Here is a 21,130-nt window from a genome sequence, read left to right on the forward strand (position 1 = left end):
TTCACTAAGTCACTATTTATTAATTAATTTATTTACTGTATTATAGTCTACTTATCAAGCATTCACTAGGACTTCTTTTCACTCTAGTATCACTCTTTAACCCACCTGTATCTGTTTTTGATTATGAATAAATTAATGAACTTGACTTAATTTATTTAAATTTAATTAAATTAACTTAATTAACTTAATTTCAACATTTATTTATTTTTTAGCTGAATAGTTAGAACAAAACAGTGGAAAAGAACAGAAAAGGTAAAACACTTAAAATAAATTCCAAAGAGGCTTGAAGTAGCTGTCCTCATCTGCTTGACGACGAGCCATGCCTTGGGTTGAATGAGCAGCTCTCCTTCCTGTGCCAAGCCAAGTCTTCACATAAGGAAGGGCATCCCACTTCTTACATGGAGGTCCCACTGTGTTTATGAAGAGGATGTTTGCTGCATTTTTTGTTGTTAGTTTGTTTCTGTAATCTGTTAGAATGGTACAGCACATGTGAGTGCCCAATTGGCAGAGACAAGTGCCATCATAGGGCAGCTTTTGTTGATTTGGGCAGAAAAAAATCATCTTGTGTCCCGCAGCCCGCTCCCGCTAGAATGACAGTTGAATGTCACTTGTTTTTTAAAACTCCGATCATATTTAAACAACACGGGACACAGCACTGCGGCATGTTAAAACTAAGTCTCTGTCTAACGGACTAACATAAACATCCCAGTCAGCAAATGTACGTCTGTAAGACGTCTTGCAGATGTATGCAAAAGATCTGGGAAACATGTGTAAGACATAGGCTACGTAAAATATATATTTTTGCTAGCCTACCTGCAGCAAAATTACACCAAGACAAGTACAGCTATTTCATCAAGTCTAATTTATCACTTAGCCTACCACTATCTTGTTTTTTATTATCCTTCTCTTCTTTTCTCTTCTTCCTTTTCTGGCTTCCTGAAGCATAATTCCGCTTCATGATGACTGCCGACAGACGAGGTTTTGTATTTTGCCAGCAGCACAGATCATGAGAGGGGCCCCTTAAGGGGGATCCCGATAAAGGTGTCATTGCACTTTACTGCATTGACTATCAAAGGGGCGCTCACACAGTTTGTCGTTGCATTTTATTCTTAACCAGTATTTGTCTTGGGGACCCAAGCCAGCTCGGTGCCCCAAGCAGGGGCGGTTTTAGGCACGGGCAGACCGGGCAGCCGCCCGGGGCGGCAGTTTTTCATGTCACGTGGGGGGCGCACGAGCATTTAAAAAAAAGAAATATCTGCGCGGTTTTCTCTTATAGATCATTTCAGTTTGTGGGGAATTGGCATATTGGCGCCCCCTTCAGGCAGCTGCAGGCACCCCTGCTTGCTGTGCAGCAGTTTCGTTTTCGTTTGTCGCAGCCAGGTAGTAGCGGTGCTCGTTCTGAGGGGGGGAGGGGGGGGGGGGCGCATAATGGGCTAGAACCGCCACTGGCCCCAAGCAATTGCTTGTTTTGCTTGCCTTGTCGACAGGCCTGTGCGTGTGTCGTAATTTCTGGAACGGCGTACCGGCTTGTACCGGCTTACTTTCACCCCTAGTAGTCACATTACATTAAACCACTGCAATAAATAGGCATATTATATATAAATTAATTTGCAAAAGTACAAAAGAACAAATAAAACAAGTAATTGGCCAATAACTTCTTATCTTGCGTTTTGAGAATCAATTTAAATACTCATTCACAATCACACTCACAAGGAAACTTGCACCTGCAATTTTATTCTGACTTGGAAATGTACACTGAGCAGAATAGTTTGGATGAATGGCATTTGATCTCATTAAATATTGAAATCATGTTATTGTTATTTAGTATCCTTTTCTGTAACTTGCTTAACTACATGCTCTTATGGTTCTTCCCTTTGGCACTTATTTTTGGGTTGTTCACAATGTGTGCTTCTTGTTTTGGCTACCTGCAATGCTTTGGGGCTATCTTGTTGTTATTATCAGTGACCTATGCACTTTGTAAAGCTCTCTCTTGAAAATCGCTTTGGATAAAAGCGTCTGTAGTTGCTGTAGTTGAAACAATAAAAAAATTAAAAATCTGGCAATATTTCAGCTATTTAGTTTTCTTAAAGGTTATTGTTTTTATTTAGCATTTTATTACACTTGTTTTCATTTCATTTTCATTTTTTTTAAACATAATTATGTTTCAGAGCCCTTCTGGAGGCTGCATAGGTGCTTTGTCGAAACCCCCTTGTTCTAACAGACAGCAAAGATTATGAGTCCGAGCAGCAGATGGATCATACTCAGTTTGAAACAGAAGGCGTCACTGTGCACGCCTGTTGTAGTCGGTGCGGCTGTTGTTGTAGGTGCAGCTGTTGTTGTAGGTGCGGTTGTTGTTGTAGGTGTGGTGGCAGTATTACACAAACTGGTCCCACAACAGGATGGTCCACTGCTTATGCTTCCAATGCTTTGCAAGAAAGGAAGGCTACTCAGGCTTACAGCAGCTGCACACAGATTTGTAGATACACAGCCAAAAACTGGAGAAGAGCTGGACCCAGTTGTCACTGTAGAGGAAAAATCATTTTTTAACTACACAGCCTCCATTGTTTAAAGTTTGCTAATTAATTAAAATAAGTAATACCACAATGTAGAATATACTTAAAATATCAAAAATAAAAGTATTTTCACTTTGTACGTGTTTATTACTGTACTTTGAATTATGACATTGGAAATATTAGAACATCAAAACTTAACTAGTCACTATAGCTTTCATAGGAAAGCAGTGCAATAAAAAGTACAATAACTACCATTGATATTTAGTGGACTATAAGTATTAAGTAGCACATCATAGAAATAATACAAATACTATTGAACAGCACTTCTTTACTTTCTTCCACTGGATGATTTTCCAGATCTCACATGTGTTGGTTTGAGACACTTTAAGGTTGTAAAATACTTCTTGGAAACCACATGTGATTAAGACTCACCAGTCGCATTAAAGCAGAGGTCCTCTTCCCCCCTACATTGTACTTGAGAAGTACATTGAGAAGTCGTGGGGTCACAAGTGAAACACTTCAGGGTGTTATCTGTCTGAGCAGCAGGGACTGAAACAGAAAAGAATATAATGTGTTTGACAAAGTGAGGACATTTAAGCTTCACAAAATATTGGCATGTCTATTTTGTATTTTTTCATCTTACATTAGGTATTTATTTATCTGTACTTACATGGTAGAGTGTTCATGTTGCAATTATCTGTGTTGCAGCACTCAGAAGATGCAACTGCACTCGAAACACCCAAGTTGGCTGAAAATGTCTGAGTGACTGGGGCTGAGCACAGGGAGGATGATGCACACGCCTTGAATATTTGCTGTGCTGTAGTTCCAAGTGAAGTGGCTACAAAATAAAAAGTTGAGTTTGTGAATATTAACGGAAAGAACACACAACACTGCATTACATTTATTTCACTCAAATGTAGAACATGGTGTAAAGAAATGCCCACCTTGAATGGAAGCTGTTACACACATCGTCTCTGAGGTACATTGGACTGGCGCTGTGCTTGAACACTGCTCATCTGTACAAGTCTGACACTGAAGTGCCAGAGCTAAAATGTGGAGAAAATGTGTCAATAAATAATGAACACATCTCAAATGTCAAATCAAATATCAAAAGTGTAACTGTAAGTTGTAACTTTTTCTACTTCCCCTTTTTCTTAAAATGGATTGTAAATAAAATGAGGTTGTAATTTAAAAAAAGGTTTTAAGTGTCTAACTACTTGACTCTTTACTACAGCACACATATTTATATACTTCTACAGCCAAGTCTTGTCATGTATATTGCCTAACAATTGTAATGTATCAAATATATATAGATTTTGTATCACATTTTGTCATTTACTCATTTTTATTTTTCATTTTGCTGTATTCGTTATTCTAAAGGCTCTTTATCCCTTTCCTGCCCCTTTTGACTGCTTCTTCTGCTACTGTATTTTGACATGTGAATTTACCCTTTAAAATCAATCAAGTCAAATATGATCTTTTCCATCTTAACCATCATTTTCAAGGGTGAGACATTTGTCTTGGTTAATTCTAATATATCTTTGATAGCGATATCAAGAGTCAGATTTAAAATCCTTTCCAAAAAATGTGTTCTGGTGAATAAAAAAATAATTAAATGTTGTTCATATGCTCTATTGTTTTCAGAAAATATATTGGAAGAATAAGCACAAATGTACAAAAGAACATTTACCTGTGCTGGAGAGTGCCCAGATGAGAGTCAGAGAAAGGATCAGCTTCATCATGATGAACAAGTAAGTACTGAGGATTACTTTCCTGCTGATACTACACCTTATTATGGACGCTACACTTTATATACTCTATAGGTGTGATACAAATGTACCACACCTGTAATGGCATTTTTATAACGTGATGATTCAGACTCTCAACCGTCACATGGAATAGCATCATGTCAACTCACTGTCCCATCTTGCTTTCAGAAAAAAAGTGCAGGAATGCACGGCACGTTTTTCATGAACATCAGGTTTGTTGTTTAGTATCATGCGTCAGTGAGCCTCAGACAAAAGTGAAACAAGAATTTTATTGATCCAAAAACAATTATGGTGACATAATGGAATGTCCTAACTAACACTTTATTATTACACAGCTAGCTTTGCACAATGCTATTGTATTCCATAATTTTAAATGTTGTAAAACTGGCAACCTGACATTCTGTTCAATTAAATGGACTGCATTGTATTCCTTTGTAATTTAAATTTAAAACTATTTATTTATATCTTGCATTGCACTGTAGGTGCACTGTAGTTTGAATTCTAACCTGGTTTGTCAAGTTGTATCTTATTTCTGGAACAAATTGTAAATCATATGTGTCTTATTTACTGTATATATATATTTGTATGTATGTATGTATGTATGTATGTATGTATGTATGTATGTATGTATGTATGTATGTATGTATGTATGTATGTATGTATGTATGTATGTATGTATATGTACATGTATATATTGAATTCATCTGGATTAATCTCACTGTAAACTGATTAAAATGGCTCATTTCAATTTCACCTAAGGCCTTCAGAGGCCTGTGTGCTACCCAAATAATGACATCTTCCGCATTAGTTAAGTTTAGCACCTTGTGTTTAGGTTGTATTTGAGACTGGAAGTACTCCTACAGTAAACTAATTCTGCATTGCACAAGGTGCAAACAACCATAGTCTTGTCAATTTTTCCATTGGGAATCTTTTTAAAAATTAATTTTCCCTGAAGCAAACCCTGCGGCTTCATAGCTGCATCCATGTTAGTACGTCACTTTTAATGTGGTAATTTCATACACAAGGCATACACACAGGTTCTAAGACTCGTTTTCGCCCCCTACAGTGCTATTCGGCTAGGTATACATCCATGCTCAAATATCAAGGTGAAAGTCATCATAGCTTGTGTAGTATAGACCCAGCTCCCAACCAAACTTTGAGAATAGATTAACGGCAATATTTAGTTTTATCGCCGAATAAGAGTCTCCCATTTCCGTAGCACGTTAACGCCGATATATATATATATATATATCCTACATACAGGTAACAGGTAACTACTGCAGCCAACATGTCAAACCCACACATACATTGGGGTCCTAATGTAAATTGGAAAAATCAAAGATTGAACATGAATTGAATCATAAATAAATATTGTATATATACACTGTGCTCTAGCATATTTGCATGTGCTTTACATAGCCTTTTGTTTTCATATAATTTAAATGTGTGTACGCGTGTGTTTTCATGTCTGTGTCTGTCTTTCTGTCCATGGCTTATCTCGCATACTACTGAACCCATCCACCTATTATGTTTTGTGCTCATTCATGACTGTCTGCACAACATCTATTGTTGTTTCAGAAATTCATACTTTTGACACAAGTAGCCAAAGTGTATAAGCTAATGCAAAAAACTGTTACAGGCTTCCATGTTTCAGTACCCATTGCTACAGCTGACGGGGCTAATACCGCTAGCAGAACTAAACACACAGCAGGACTGTTAGTTTCCGTCTAATATTAGTGTAATCTTTGTTTATATTTTTATTTGATTTACCCTTTTGATGATACTGTCTGATACATGAGATGTGCGAGTGAAAATGTGTCTGATACACTTACAGTTTAGACGGGATGCAATTTGGGTTTGTATTCATTCAATCAAACATTACAACAGTGATCGTTGAAGCACTGGGTGGAGACCAGGGGGGTATTCGTCGTAGCTCGCTAAGCAGTTTAGCGAGCTAATTTTCAGGCTAAGATAAAACACGCCCCTCTTTTTGGTTCGTGGAAGCAAGTTTAGATAAATCACGATAGTAACATATATGTTATTGATATATCAATTAGCACTAACCTGCTCGAGAGCAGGCTAACATAAGTGTAGCTGGATAAGCTTGCCACACCCCCGGAAAAAAACATGGCATCTTCATTTTTGAGAGACCCAGTTGACGAAGGAGCTATTCTAGTTCGATTAGCCTTTCATACCGATAGTTATTCGCGATCGCCAAGATCCTTTATGTCACACGGATGAGTTCCTGTTCGAGCAATATCGATTCAGCCGACAAGGACTCATTTATTTGCAAGACCTTCTCGGGCCGTACATTGCAAATGTCACACGCCGCAGCAGAGCTTTAACTGTGCTTCAGACTATAGCCTTGAGGTTTTTTGCGTCAGGTACATTTTTATACAGTGTAGGCGATGCAGAAAACATTGGCAAAGCCGCAGCATGCGTTGCTGTAAGAAAAGTGTACTTGGCGCTCAACCAGCTGATGAATAAATTCATCATATTCCCAGGCCTTGTCCCAGTCAATGACATCAAAGAGGGATTTTATGCAATTGCAGGTAATTGAGTAAATAAATGTTTTACCATTTCATGAAAATGCCTTCCTATCACCATTCATTACGGAGTTTATCACTATGCAGTTTCCTAATGTCATTGGCGCAGTGGACGGCACCCATATCCACCTGAAAAGGCCCTCTGGGCCAAACGAGGCCGATTTTGTAAACAGAAAGGGCTTTCAAAGCCTTAATGTTCAGGTACTTATTACATAATTTCCCTAAAATTACATTGTTCTAAAAACAATCATTTGTCTTTGACAATAGACATGGACCTTGCAATTGCCTGCTGTAGGCTACTCATGTACTGTACAATACCCATGACTTGACTGCAATTCATCTTAGATAATCTGTGACTCCACCTGCCTGATCACGAATGTTGAGGTCAAGTGGCCGGGGTCTGTCCACGACTCCCAGATATTCAGAGACTCCACACTATGCCACAGCTTTGAGCAAGGTATAGCAAATCTCGTGTCATTCAGAAATTGATTATTTTATGTAGAGGTGATCCAACATTGTTCATATCATATACTAGGTAACTACGATGGGCTCCTAATTGGAGACAGGGGTTACACCTGCAGGCCCTGGTTCATGACCCCCTATCCAGAGCCAGCCCCAGAAGTGCGGTTCAACGGTGCTCTCGCTAGAACGAGGGCACGGATAGAGATGACCTTTGGCCTACTAAAGGGCAAATTTAATTGTCTGCGGGGGCTGAGGGTGGAACCGGACAGGGCCTGCGCAATCACAGTGGAATGTGCTGTGCTCCACAATGTGGCCACACTCAGGAGGGAGAGGGTCCCAGTGATTGTGGCCCATCCAGAGGACGATGTGGAACCTATCCATCTAAATGAGCGGTCTGGAGTGGCTGCAAGGAACATAATTGCCCAGCATCATTTCAGATAGCTGTCCAGATGACTTTGGGTAATGTTGGACTTATTTCATGTTCTTCATGTTTGCATGTTTCATATATACGGTTAGCCACCCTCTTTGCTTTTAAGTTACCCATTAATAGTCCATCCTCAGCCATTATCAAGTCCATCCCAACTCAGTCTGGTTTGCGCCTCCACTGCCAAGGACCAAGGCAGACTGCAGCAGATCATTTGGTCCCACCCTGACCTGTTCCATTCCAGGACCAGCAAGAGAAAGCAGGATCATTGCTGACCCTTCCCATCCTAGCCACCACCTCTTCCCATCCAGCAAAAGTGTCCGGTCGATTAAAACCAATGGACTCACAAACAAGAGTCAGGTGGTTGAGCGGTTGGGGAATCGGGCTAGTAATCAGAAAGTTGCCGGTTCGATTCTTGGCCGTGCAAAAGGACGTTGTGTCCTTGGGCAAGGCACTTCACCCTACTTGCCTCGGGGGAATGTCCCTGTACTTACTGTAAGTCGCTCTGGATAAGAGCGTCTGCTAAATGACTAAATGTAAATGTAACAAGGGGCTCACAAACAAGCCCCCTGCACCACACAGACTCTGGGACCCCTGCACACAATGTACTGCAGTTTGCATCCTTATTCATTCAATTTATTCTGATTCTGAATAGAGGAACATGCTGAAAAATTATGTAACAATAAAGCCTTTATTTTTTTCCCCTTTATTGGTTATCCTGTAAATGAAGGTGCACAAGAAATATGATTTTCAGTTTAGTTACAATTCATAGCAAAGCTCACAAATACTTAGCCAAAGCTTTGCTTTACAGGGTTAGACTTACATTCAGCTGCCGTCTAAGCAATTTAACCTCCAAATCCAACTTGATTGAGCTCAAGTGGAGGTTAGGTATTTTGGCACGCAAGTATTGCTTGTAAAGCGTGCGCACATCTTCAGTGTCAGTCTGGAAAAAAGACAAACCATTCATAGCTTGTTCAGTGTGGTGGTAAGATGCCAACTAAATTCAGACCTCACAATGTGAGGGTATTTAATGAGAACTCACCTCCCCATCCCCAGTTCCCAAAGAGTGAGAGGGGCCAGGCTCCTCTGGATCAGGCCGTGGTCCAGCAGGATTTGCCTTAAGGAATGCATTGAGTGCCAAGAGAGTGGCAGGAGTGAGTGGGATAGGAGTATTAGTTGACACAACTTGCATTTACCAAATCGCTGGAGAACGCAGAAAGTGTGTCCTCATTGTTTAGACTGACCTCCGGTTAGTGAATTAGGAATTATTAGGAACTGTGGGAAAGTGCCTTCGGTTCTAAAAGACACACACAATGAACATGTTTAGAATCATTACACAATGATGCAGCAATATCAACTTACATCAGTGGGCTCCTCTTCCCCGACCAACAACACATTGGGAGGTGGCTGCAGGAGTGTGATCGAATCTCCGGCCACTGCAAAATGTGACGATGGTTAACCAAATGACAAATTATGAAGGAAACTCATAGAATGAAGTGCACCTACCTTGGACATAAGGATTCTCTCCTGCCACCACATCTCCAGAGGAGCTGCCCCCAGCTAAGCCCTGCATGATGGGCCTACCCCTATTATTAGCCAGGGCCAGCTCCTCAGCAGGGGTTAGCTCGGGACCTTGGGGTCCTCCCCCCGTCTTAACCATATCCGCCTTTTTCTTGTTGGCTAAAATATGAAGGATATGACACTGACAAGCTGTTCAGGACAATACCATGGCACATATTGTAATGACTCACAGCCTGAATGATGTTTTTATGTTTTATTTTTACTTGCTCCCAAGTCCTCTTAGTGGCGGGGTTGCAACTACATGGGGTTTGAAAGCACTTATAATTATATGACAGTGTTTACCATATCACACCATACCATACAGTACACCATACCATGTCATTATTTTTGAAAATGATTAAAGTGGACTCAACAATTTCTTTTCACTGCATCAATTGATTGAATTTCTGATTATGAATAATACTACGTACATACTGTGATCCGCCCATACACAGATTTGCACATGCATATTCAAACTCCTACTTCTATATGGTAATCTACACATACATGCATATGCACATATATAGTACATGTTAAATAAGCGCTTTCAGTATGTACATCCTCATAAGTGTCTATAAATTTGTATCAATTAGATAATCTTTGGCCTTTGTTTTATCTAGGCCAACTTATTCTGTAAGAGTTGAGGCAATTATTTTCGCTAGCAAGATCTCATTCGATGATTAATTTCCATTAAGCCTACTGTCAGCAGGCACATTTAAAGAAATGTGATCTGATCGATCGGGGTAATGAGGCACTTAAGATGAGCCTATACATTTTCCCAAAACTTACGCATTTAGTTTATCTGCAATTTTTTGCCAACCTGCCTGTCTTGCTCTGGCGGCGGTGTTTGACTTAGCCATGATTATGTCTTTGAAGTCTTCATAGAGTCTTATTATTAAATGCTCTTCTGATTGCGAGAATATCACCGCTCTCTCTTTAAGTCCGGTCTTTCCTGCCATCATACCGTTAGAAAATAACGGTTTTGGTGATCGACCTTTCCTGCCTTTTGAAGTAGGACGTGCTCGTGCACTTGCCCTGATAAGTTTAGCCTGATTGAAATTAACCACATGATTTGGATGCGGATCAGCCGTCGACGAAATTTGCGGTTCCCAGTTAGCTCGCTAATGTTAACGGGCTAAATGGACAATGGATTAGCTTAGCTTCAACCCTTACGACGAACGGGCCCCTGCTCTTGTTGTTCAATAATAGAACATCAAATCACGTTACCTGATTCATCAAATGGGTTGGGCCTTGCCCAAAAGGTCTAAAACAGGGGTCACTAAGTGGCGGACGGCGGTCTGAGTCCGGACCCAGGCGGCTCCCTATCCGGACCCGGGGCCCGTTCGTCATAGGGGTTGAAGCCAAGTTAATCAATAGTCCATTTGGCCCGTTAACATTAGCGGGCTAACTGAGAACCGCAAATATCGGTTTTTCAACGTTTTTGATCTTAGCCTGAAAATTAGCTCGCTAAACCGCTTAGCGAGCTACGATGAATACCCCCCCCCGGACCTTTAGCCGATATATTATTTGCCAATGGAATTAATTCATTTTGACGGAACGTTTCCATTTTAACCAGCACATTTTTTATAGCCTTAACACTGTTTATTTTGTCTATTATTTTCCTACAAGATGTTGTTTCAATCTTCTGTGTCCAATCCAAAGATCCAATCAGGAGCTGTAATAGTAATCACCATGACAACTCACTCAACGTTGGCCGCAACCTCTGTGGGTCACGCAGGTTGTGTGTGTCATTCGCAACAACACAGGCTAATCGATTTGCTAACGTTAGCTAGCCTACCTGGGGCCCGTTCGTCGTAGGGGTTGAAGCTAAGTTAATCAATTGTCCCTTTAGCCCGTTAACATTAGCGAGCTAACTGAGAACCGCAAATGTCGGTTCGTCGACGGCTGATCCGCATCCAAATCATGTGGTTAATTTCAATCAGGCTAAACTTATCAGGGCAAGTGCACGAGCACGTCCTACTTCAAAAGGCAGGAAAGGTCGATCACCAAAACCGTGATTTTCTAACGGTATGATGGCGGAAAAGACGAAAAAGACAGCGGTGATATTCTCGCCATCTGAGCAAACTATTATAATGAGTCTACGAAGACAATAAGCATATTATTATGGCTAAATCAAACACCGCCACCGCTGCCAGAGCAAAAATATGTTAACATACCAAACTAACAACATTATTTTTGATTGATGCCATCAACATAAATATTATGCATAGTTTTTTAAGTGCATGTTTTTTTTTAAATAGATTTTTCATCCTTATAATAATTAAGTTAGATTTGGTATGCCAGGCTACTTACCATGCAGCTTTCTGGTGCAGTCTTGTTTGAATTATTGGCCCGCCCACCATAGCAACCATAAAGCAATCAAATCCCCTATTACTTGTCAGGGCTGGGACCCCCAAACCTTAAATGGCCCATTTTACCTGATGGCCCATTTGACCTGATATCATATGTGTATATGCATGTAGGCCTATGTGTAAATCCCTCTTTGATTTCATTGACTGGGACATGGCCAGGGAATATGAATTGATTCCTCAGCTGTTTAAGCGCCAATAGCCTACACTTTTCTTACAGCAACGCATGCTGCGGCTTTGCCAATGTTTTCTGATCGCCTATACTGTAAAAAAATGTACCCTCAAGGCTATGCATAGAATCTGAAGCACAGTAAAAGTTTCAAGTAGCTTTATTGTCAATTTCTTCAAGTCAAGACATAAAAAAGAATCGATATGACGTTTCCCACTCTCCCACAGTGAAACATAAAAAGGACAGGCACAACAGATAACACATTTCTTGAAACATAGCGTTACATATTCACATACAGCAGCATAAGCTCATGCATAGCTTGCTGCGGCGTGTGATATTTGCAATGTACGGCCCGAGAAGGTCTTGCAAATAAATGAGTCCTTGTCGGCTGAATCGATATCGCTCAAACAAGAACTCATCCGTGTGAAATAAAGGATCTTGGCGATCGCGAATAACTCTATTGGTATGGAAAGCTAATCGAACTATATATCTCCTTGGTCAGCTGGGTCTCTTAAAAAGGGAGCTGCCAATTATTTTCCGGGGGTGTGGCAAGCTTATCCAGCTACACTTACGTTAGCCTGCTCTCGAGCAGGTTAGTGCTAATTGATATGTTACTATGGTGATTTATCTAAACTTGCTTCCACGAACCAAAAAGAGGGGCGTGTTTTATCTTAGCCTGAAAATTAGCTCGCTAAACTGCTTAGCGAGCTACGACGAATACCCCCCTGTTCTTCCTTAGCAAAAATAATGGCGTGACAAACCCCAGCAAAAGGTTGATTCCGAAAAATCGCATTTCAGAGAGAATGGACTGACAAGAAACGCATTTGTGTTGCCGGTGGGGAGCACAAAACCGAAGTGTTTAATCTGCAATGAGACGGTTGCCCTTGTCAAAAGTGGTAGAGCTAACGTGAAACGTCACTAATAGACACTGAACAAAATTGCCCCCAGAACTCTGGTCTATGGTGGGAGAAAGATGCCCAGGGGCACAGGCACTGTGCCTAAACCTAAGTCAATATTGAATGGGAGTCAATGGGAGAGGTAAGGACCAGAAAAATAAACCATAGTCCGTTCCGGACCCTCAACTGAATGGAAATTTGGTGAGTGGACCTTTTGAGTTTCTAATTGAGTACCCCTGGTCGAAAAGGTCACACCTCTCATTATCAGTTTAATATCTGATATGTCCTCCATGCAAGGACAACATATTAAACACATTTTGGTTTGGTGGGTGCTTGTGTAGTCTAGTTTTGTGACCCTCACTGTATTGTTAGTGTGTGTCCCCCTCCCCCCCCCCCCGCCCCAGTCCCACCCCCATACCTGTGTTGTCAGTTTCAGTGCGTACTACCCTACTGTATTGGTGTTCCCACCCCTCTTTGTGTTTCCCTCTTGTTGTGTCACCTCATGACCCGGTGTCATGTCAAATGTCGGACGCTCGTGCTGGCATGAGGACATTCTTGTTTAAACTCCCCCCCCCCCCCCCCCTTCAAAGCAACTTCCAAGAGAGAGCTTTATAAAAGTGCATAGGTCAATGATCATAAAAAACTAGATAGACCCAAAAACTGTCACGGGTAACCAAAACATGAAGCATACGAACATGAAGAACATCCACACCCTCGGCCTATGTCTTCACCTTGCTCAGATCACTGCCATTGAATAAGTCAGTCTTTGCGAACAATTAATGCCTAGAAACAGGTGCAAACGGCTTGATAAATAAGGCCATGAAAGTGGTGACTGTCAGAATGTTTAACAAGACTGTGAACCCTGAAGATATTTGGTTGAGACGGTTCTGCACAATTAAAGGGGTACCAGCTAGAGTGAACGATCTGGATGGAATTTGGAATGGGGCTTGGAGAGTGCCCATTCAGCAGGTTCCAGATCCAACAGGGTTTGAAGGACTGAGGCAGTTACCCTCAATCATCGTGTTGGGGGAGAACAGGGGCTTTGTGCACTACCAGGGACAGCCAAAGTTGCAGAAAGTGCATGAAGCATGGGCACCTTGCGGAGGGGTGTCAGAAAATTGTGTGCGGGAAAGGTCGGGAGATAGGGCATGTCTTTGCAGAGTACCCAAATGAGAGGGCTTGCAACCCATGTGGCATGCTCTCCCACCTGTTCAGGAGTGTCCTTAGTCCTTCGCCAACAGGCTCCGGGCGAACAGGGCGCTCGGAGAGACCCGAAGGGGCCAGCCACAGAAAAGAGATGGTGGAGGTGGTGAAGGAGGTGGAAGGGGAAGTGGAGAAAGAGTGGGCGGAAAAGGAGGTGCAGGAGGAAGTGGCGGGAACAACGGTTGACTTGTTGAAGCAATACACAGTAAAAACGACTACAGAAGTAATACACAGTAAAAAACAAAAACATCATTACATCAGTGTTTCATTTTATTTCTAACTAGTTAATCTACACAAACACTGACAAGTTGTTTTGCAATAGGCTATGTTAAAGATATGTTGAAGATGTCCCTGGGATCTGCGACGGTGACCCCTTCATACCCTGCCAGAAAACTTGGGGTTACCATGGATGACGAGTTCTCCCTCACAGCCTACATTGCTGCAGTCTCCCGGTCATGTAGATTCACCCTCTACAATATCCGGAAGATCAGGAGATACCAGTCTGAGCACTCCACCCAGATGCTATCAGGGTTTAAAGTGAAAAACCTATTTTTTTGGGGGGGGAGAGGGGACCGCACATTCTCACGTCAGCTCACAAGTTTCCGTGACGGCAAACACATTCTCACTTCAAGTAAATCTTTATACATCACAAAGTGTTCATGAAAACCACCGTACGCAAGCTTTTTGTGCGTACGCAACGTTAATACATGAGGCCCCAGGTGTGGCAATATCGTCATAGAACATCAACAACACCGCACTGCCAACAAAAACTAGAAAGTGCATTCAGTAGAGTGCAGATCTCCACCCAGTGCTTCAACGATCACTGCTGTAATGTTTGATTGAATGAATACAAACCCGAATTGCATCCCGTCTAAACTGTGTATCAGACACATTTTCACTCACACATCTCATGTATCAGACTGTATCATTTAAGAAAAAAAGGGTAAATAAAAAAAACATAAACAAACTAAGATTACACTAATATTAGACGGAAACTAACAGTCCTGCTGTGTGTTTAGTTCTGCTAGCTGTATTAGCCCCGTCAGCTGTAGCAATGGGTACTGAAACTCAGAAGCCTGTAACAGTTTTTTATGAGAGGCCGTATAGGCCATAATTCATACTTGGTCTCACATACATGCCATGACCTCACATATATACCAGTATGCTCTCACATATATACCATTATACTCTCACATATATAACATTATACTCTTGCACATAAACAACTTGGTCTCACATATGACACCATAACCTCACATATACACTATTATACTCTCACATATACACTATTATACTCTCACATATACACTATTATACTCTCACATATACACCATTATACTCTCACATATACACCATTATACTCTCATATATACACTATTATACTCTCACATACACACTATTATACTCTTGCACATACACTATTATACTCTTGCACATACTCTCTTACACAGACAAAAATACCCTCTTATATGTACCATCATACTAAAGTATGACAATATGTGTAAGAGAGATAAATAGTATATGTGAAACAGAATGATAGGATATGTAAGAAAGATTACTAGTCTATGTGAATAAGAATAGTTATATGTGCAAGAGAGAATACTTGTCTATGTGAGAGAGTTTGATTGAAACGGAAGGCAGTTTGATTGAAACGGAAGTAGTACTGAATTCTCAGTTACTGATTGGCTTACAGCCTTGTAGCCAGTGCAGTGCTTGCTAAACTGGAGCAACAAGGTTTATTTTATGTGCAAGAGTATAATGGTATATATGTGAGAGTATAATGGTATATATGTGAGAGTATAATGGTATATATGTGAGGTCATGGCATGTATGTGAGACCAAGTATGAATTATGGCCTATACGGCCTCTCATAGTTTTTTGCATTTGCTTATACACTTATACACTCAAAAGTATGAATTTCTGTACCAACATTAGGTGTTGTGCAGACAGTCATGAATGAGCACAAAACACATTAGGTGGACGGGTTCACTAGTATGCGAGATAAGCCATGGACAGAAAGACAGACACAGACATGAAGAAACACAAAGGAATTACAAAGGAATACAATGCAGTCCATTTAATTGAACAGAATGTCAGGTTGACAGTTTTCCAACATTTAAAATGATGGAATACAATAACCTTGTGCAAAGCTAGCTGTGTAATAATAAAGTGTTCATTAGGACATTCCATGACACATTGTCAAACTTTTTCCACCCTGTCAGAACAATGCCTATCAGCAACACCCTAATTTTTTTTGTAACAATAAAATTATTGTTTTTCTTTTGTCTGAGGCTCAGTGACGCATGATACTAAACAACAAACCAGATGTTTATGAAAAAAGTGCGTTTCTGCACTTTTTTTCTGAAAGCAAGGTGGGAAGGTGTCAGGCCGGGGTTTTCAGGCACACATGCAGAGTGCGGATCAGGTGCAACAAAATTGATTTATTCAAAAAAGGTTAACAAAGGGGTGCTCCACAGGAGGCTGGTTCAGTCCAACAAAAAGTAATTCAGAAACAAAGGTAAACTCCAAAACCAAGAAGGCGTACTTACACAAACAAACTTCATGACAGAGTGAAGAGGGAAGGACACCCAGTGCTTAAATAGGAAGTGTTGATCACCGCAGGTGTGGAGCCCAGTGCAGAAGAAGGTTGGTGCTCTAGGGTGAATGTCCCCCTCTAGAGGGCTGGCGCCCGTGCGCGGGTGTGACAGAAGGTGATAGTTGACAGGATGCTATTCCATGTGACGGTTGAGAGTCTGAATTGTGACGTTGTAAAAATGCCATTACAGGTGTGGTACATTTGTATCACACCTATAGAGTATATAAAGTGTAGCGTCCATAATAAGGTGTAGTATCAGCAGGAAAGTAATCCTCAGTACTTACTTGTTCATCATGATGAAGCTGATCCTTTCTCTGACTCTCATCTGGGCACTCTCCAGCACAGGTAAATGTTCTTTTGTACAGTTGTACTTATTCTTCCAATATATTTTCTGAAAACAATAGAGCATATGAGCAACATTTAATTATTTTGTTATTCACCAGAACACATTTTTTGTAAAGGATTTTAAATCTGACTCTTGATATCGCTATCGAAGATATATTAGAATTAACCAAGACAAATGTCTAACCCTTGAAAATTATGGTTAAGATGGAAAAGATCATATTTGACTTGATTGATTCCAAAGGGTAAATTCACATGTCAAAATACAGTAGCAGAAGAAGCAGTCAAAAGGGGCAGGAAAGGGATAAAGAGCCTTTAGAATAACGAATACAGCAAAATGAAAAATAAAAATGAGTAAATGACAAAATGTGATACAAAATCTATATATATTTGATACATTACAATTGTTAGGCAATATACATGACAAGACTTGGCTGTAGAAGTATATAAATATGTGTGCTGTAGTAAAGAGTCAAGTAGTTAGACACTTAAACCCTTTTTTAAAATTACAACCTAATTTTATTTACAATCCATTTTAAGAAAAAGGGGAAGTAGAAAAAGTTACAACTTACAGTTACACTTTTGATATTTGATTTGACATTTGAGATGTGTTCATTATTTATTGACACATTTTCTCCACATTTTAGCTCTGGCACTTCAGTGTCAGACTTGTACAGATGAGCAGTGTTCAAGCACAGCGCCAGTCCAATGTACCTCAGAGACGATGTGTGTAACAGCTTCCATTCAAGGTGGGCATTTCTTTACACCATGTTCTACTTTTGAGAGAAATAAATGTAATGCAGTGTTATGTGTTCTTTCCGTTAATATTCACAAACTCAACTTTTTATTTTGTAGCCACTTCACTTGGAACTACAGCACAGCAAATATTCAAGGCGTGTGCATCATCCTCCCTGTGCTCAGCCCCAGTCACTCAGACATTTTCAGCCAACTTGGGTGTTTCGAGTGCAGTTGCATCTGCTGAGTGCTGCAACACAGATAATTGCAACATAAACACTCTACCATGTAAGTACAGATAAATAAATAGCTAATGTAAGATGAAAAAATACAAAATAGACATGCCAACATTTTGTGAAGCTTAAATGTCCTCACTTTGTCAAACACATTATATTCTTTTCTGTTTCAGTCCCTGCTGCTCAGACAGATAACACCCTAAAGTGTTTCACTTGTGACCCCACGACTTCTCAATGTACTTCTCAAGTACAATGTAGGGGGGAAGAGGACCTCTGCTTTAATGCGACTGGTGAGTCTTAATCACATGTGGTTTCCAAGAAGTATTTTACAACCTTAAAGTATCTCAAACCAACACATGTGAGATCTGGAAAATCATCCAGTGGAAGAAAGTAAAGAAGTGCTGTTCAATAGTATTTGTAGTATCTCTATGATGTGCTACTTAATACTTATAGTCCACTAAATATCAATGGTAGTTATTGTACTTTTTATTGCACTGCTTTCCTATGACAGCTATAGTGACTAGTTAAGTTTTGATGTTCTAATATTTCCAAAATGTTACATGTCATAATTCAAAGTACAGTAATGAACACATACAAAGTGAAAATACTTTTATTTCTGATATTTTAAGTATATTCTACATTGTGGTATTACTTATTTTAATTAATTAGCAAACGTTAAACAATGGAGGCTGTGTAGTTACACAAAGATTTTTCCTCTACAGTGACAAGTGGGTCCAGCCCTTCTCCAGTTTTTGGCTGTGTATCTACAAATCTGTGTGCAGCTGCTATAAGCCTGGGTAGCCTTCCTTTCTTGCAAAGTGTTGGAAGCATAAGCAGTGGACCATCCTGTTGTGGGACCAGTTTGTGTAATGCTGCCATAATACCTACAACAACAACCTCACCTACAACAACAGCCGCACCTGCAACAACAGCCGCACTTACAACAACTGCAGCACTTACAACAACAGCCGCATCTACAACAACAGCCGAACCTACAACGACTGCAGAACCTACAACAACAGACACATCTACAACAACAGACGTACCTACAACGACTTCAGCACCTACAACAACAGCTGCACCTACAACAACAGCCGCACCTACAACAACTGCAGCACCTACAACAACAGCTGCACCTACAATGACTGCAGCACCTACAACAACAGATCCACCTACAACAACTGCAGCACCTACAACAACAGCTGCACCTACAACAACAGCCGCACCTACAACAACTGCAGCACCTACAACAACAGCCGTACCTACAATGACTGCAGCACCTACAACAACAGATACACCTACAACAACAGCCACACCTACTACAACAGCCGCACCTATAACAACAGCCGCACCTACAACAACTGCAGCACCTACAGCAACAGCCATATATACAACAGCCGTACCTACAACGACTGAAGCACCTACAACAACAGCCGTATCTACAACAACAGCCGTACCTACAATGACTGCCGCACCTACAACAACAGCTGCACCTACAACAACAGCCACACCTACAACAACTGCAGCACCTACAACAACAGCCGCCTCTACAACGACAGCTGGACCAACAACGACTGCAGCACCTACAACAACAGCCACACCTACAACAACTGCAGCACCTACAACAACAGCCATATCTACAACAGCCGTACCTACAATGAATGCAGCACCTACAACAACAGCCGTACCTACAACGACTGCAGCACTTACAACAACTGCTGCATCTACAACAACAGCCGTACCTACAACGACTGCAGCACCTACAACAACCGCTGCACCTACAACAACTGCCGCACCTCCAACGACTGCCTTACCTACAACAACAGATACACCTACAACAACAGCCGCACCTACTACAACAGCCACACCTACAACAACAGCTGCACCTACAACAACTGCAGCACCTACAACAACAGCCATATCTACAACAGCCGTGCCTACAATGACTGCAGAACCTACAACAACAACCGCACCTACAACAACAGCTGTTCCTACAATGACTGCAGCACCTACAACAACAGCTGCACCTACAACAACAGCCGCACTGACGACAACAGCCGCACCTACAACAACTGCAGCACCTACAACAACAGCAATATCTACAACAGCCGTACCTACAACGACTGCAGCACCCACAACATCAGCCGCACCTACATCAACAGCCGTACCTACAACGACTGCAGCACCTACAACAACAGCTGCACCTAAAACAACAGCCGCACTGACTACAACAGCCGCACCTACAACAACTGCAGCAGCTACAACGACTGCAGCACCTACAACAACAGCTGCACCTAAAACAACAGCCGCACTGACTACAACAGCCGCACCTACAACAACTGCAGCAGCTACAACAACTGCAGCACCTATAACAACAGCCGCATCTACAACAGCCGTACCTACAATGACTGCAGAACCTACAACAACATCTGCGCCTACAGCAACAGCCGTACCTACAACAACTGCAGCAACTACAACAACAGCCGCATCTAAAACAACAGCCGGACCTACAACGACTGCAGCACCACCAACAACAGCCGCATCTACAACATCAGCCATACCTACAACAACTGCAGCACCTACAACAACAGTCGCACCTACAACAACTGCAGCACCTACAACAACTGCAGCACCTACAACAACAGCCGCCTCTAGATTAACAGCCGGACCTACAACGACTGCAGCACCTACAACAACCGCTGCACCTACAACAACAACAGCCGCACCTGCTACAACAGCCACACCTACAACAACAGCTGCACCTACAACAACTGCAGCACCTACAACAACAGCCATATCTACAACAGCCGGACCTACAACGACTGCAGAACCTTCAACAACAGCCGCACCTACAACAACAGCTGTACCTACAACAACATCAGCACCTACAACAACAGCTGCACCTACAACAACAGCCGCACTGACTACAACAGCCGCATTTACAACAACTGCAGCACCTACAACAACTACAGCACCTACAACAACAGCCGCATCTACAACAGCCGTAACTACATCGACTGCAGAACCTAGAACAACATCCGCACCTACAGCAACAGCCGTACCTTCAACGACCGCAGCACCTACAACAACAGATACACCTACATCAACAGCCGCACCTACAACAACAGCCGCACCTACAACAACAGCCGCACCTACAACAACTGAAGCACCTACAACAGCCGTACCTACAACAGCCGTACCTACAACAACAGCCGTACCTACAACGACTGCAGAACCTACAACAACATCCTTACCTACAGCAACAGCCGTACCTACAACGACCGCATCTACAACTGCCGCATCTACAACA

General features: G+C 41.5%; 2 protein-coding genes across 6 annotated transcripts; both read right to left on the minus strand.

Moving 5' to 3' along the window:
* Positions 1 to 2,074: 2,074 nt before the first annotated feature.
* LOC146273340 (uncharacterized) lies at positions 2,075 to 5,213 on the minus strand. 2 transcript variants are annotated; one of them, XM_084705298.1, is made up of 6 exons: positions 4,357 to 5,213; positions 4,204 to 4,271; positions 3,458 to 3,559; positions 3,184 to 3,351; positions 2,946 to 3,062; positions 2,075 to 2,522 (listed from the first exon to the last, which is right to left on the minus strand). In XM_084705298.1, exons 1-6 carry the CDS (start codon positions 4,419 to 4,421, stop codon positions 2,215 to 2,217), a joined length of 828 nt encoding a protein of 275 aa, XP_084561424.1. In that variant the 5' UTR covers positions 4,422 to 5,213; the 3' UTR covers positions 2,075 to 2,214. The 2 variants fall into 2 exon arrangements, with proteins under 2 accessions (XP_084561424.1, XP_084561425.1); XM_084705299.1 differs by lacking the exon at positions 4,357 to 5,213 and having other exon boundaries at positions 4,204 to 4,303.
* Positions 5,214 to 8,345: 3,132 nt separating this feature from the next.
* LOC146273341 (uncharacterized) lies at positions 8,346 to 11,064 on the minus strand. Of its 4 annotated transcripts, XM_084704860.1 has the most exons (6): positions 10,095 to 11,064; positions 9,221 to 9,394; positions 9,077 to 9,150; positions 8,757 to 8,831; positions 8,538 to 8,657; positions 8,346 to 8,432 (listed from the first exon to the last, which is right to left on the minus strand). In XM_084704860.1, exons 1-6 carry the CDS (start codon positions 10,234 to 10,236, stop codon positions 8,421 to 8,423), a joined length of 597 nt encoding a protein of 198 aa, XP_084560986.1. In that variant the 5' UTR covers positions 10,237 to 11,064; the 3' UTR covers positions 8,346 to 8,420. The 4 variants fall into 4 exon arrangements, 3 of the variants coding, with proteins under 3 accessions (XP_084560986.1, XP_084560985.1, XP_084560987.1); XM_084704859.1 differs by having other exon boundaries at positions 8,397 to 8,657; XM_084704861.1 differs by having other exon boundaries at positions 8,397 to 8,657; positions 10,064 to 11,064.
* Between the last annotated feature and the right edge of the window lie 10,066 nt (positions 11,065 to 21,130).

The sequence above is a fragment of the Hypomesus nipponensis genome, chromosome 9, assembly GCF_054491055.1.
Source record: "Hypomesus nipponensis isolate SF chromosome 9, ASM5449105v1, whole genome shotgun sequence".
Lineage (NCBI taxonomy): Eukaryota > Metazoa > Chordata > Actinopteri > Osmeriformes > Osmeridae > Hypomesus > Hypomesus nipponensis.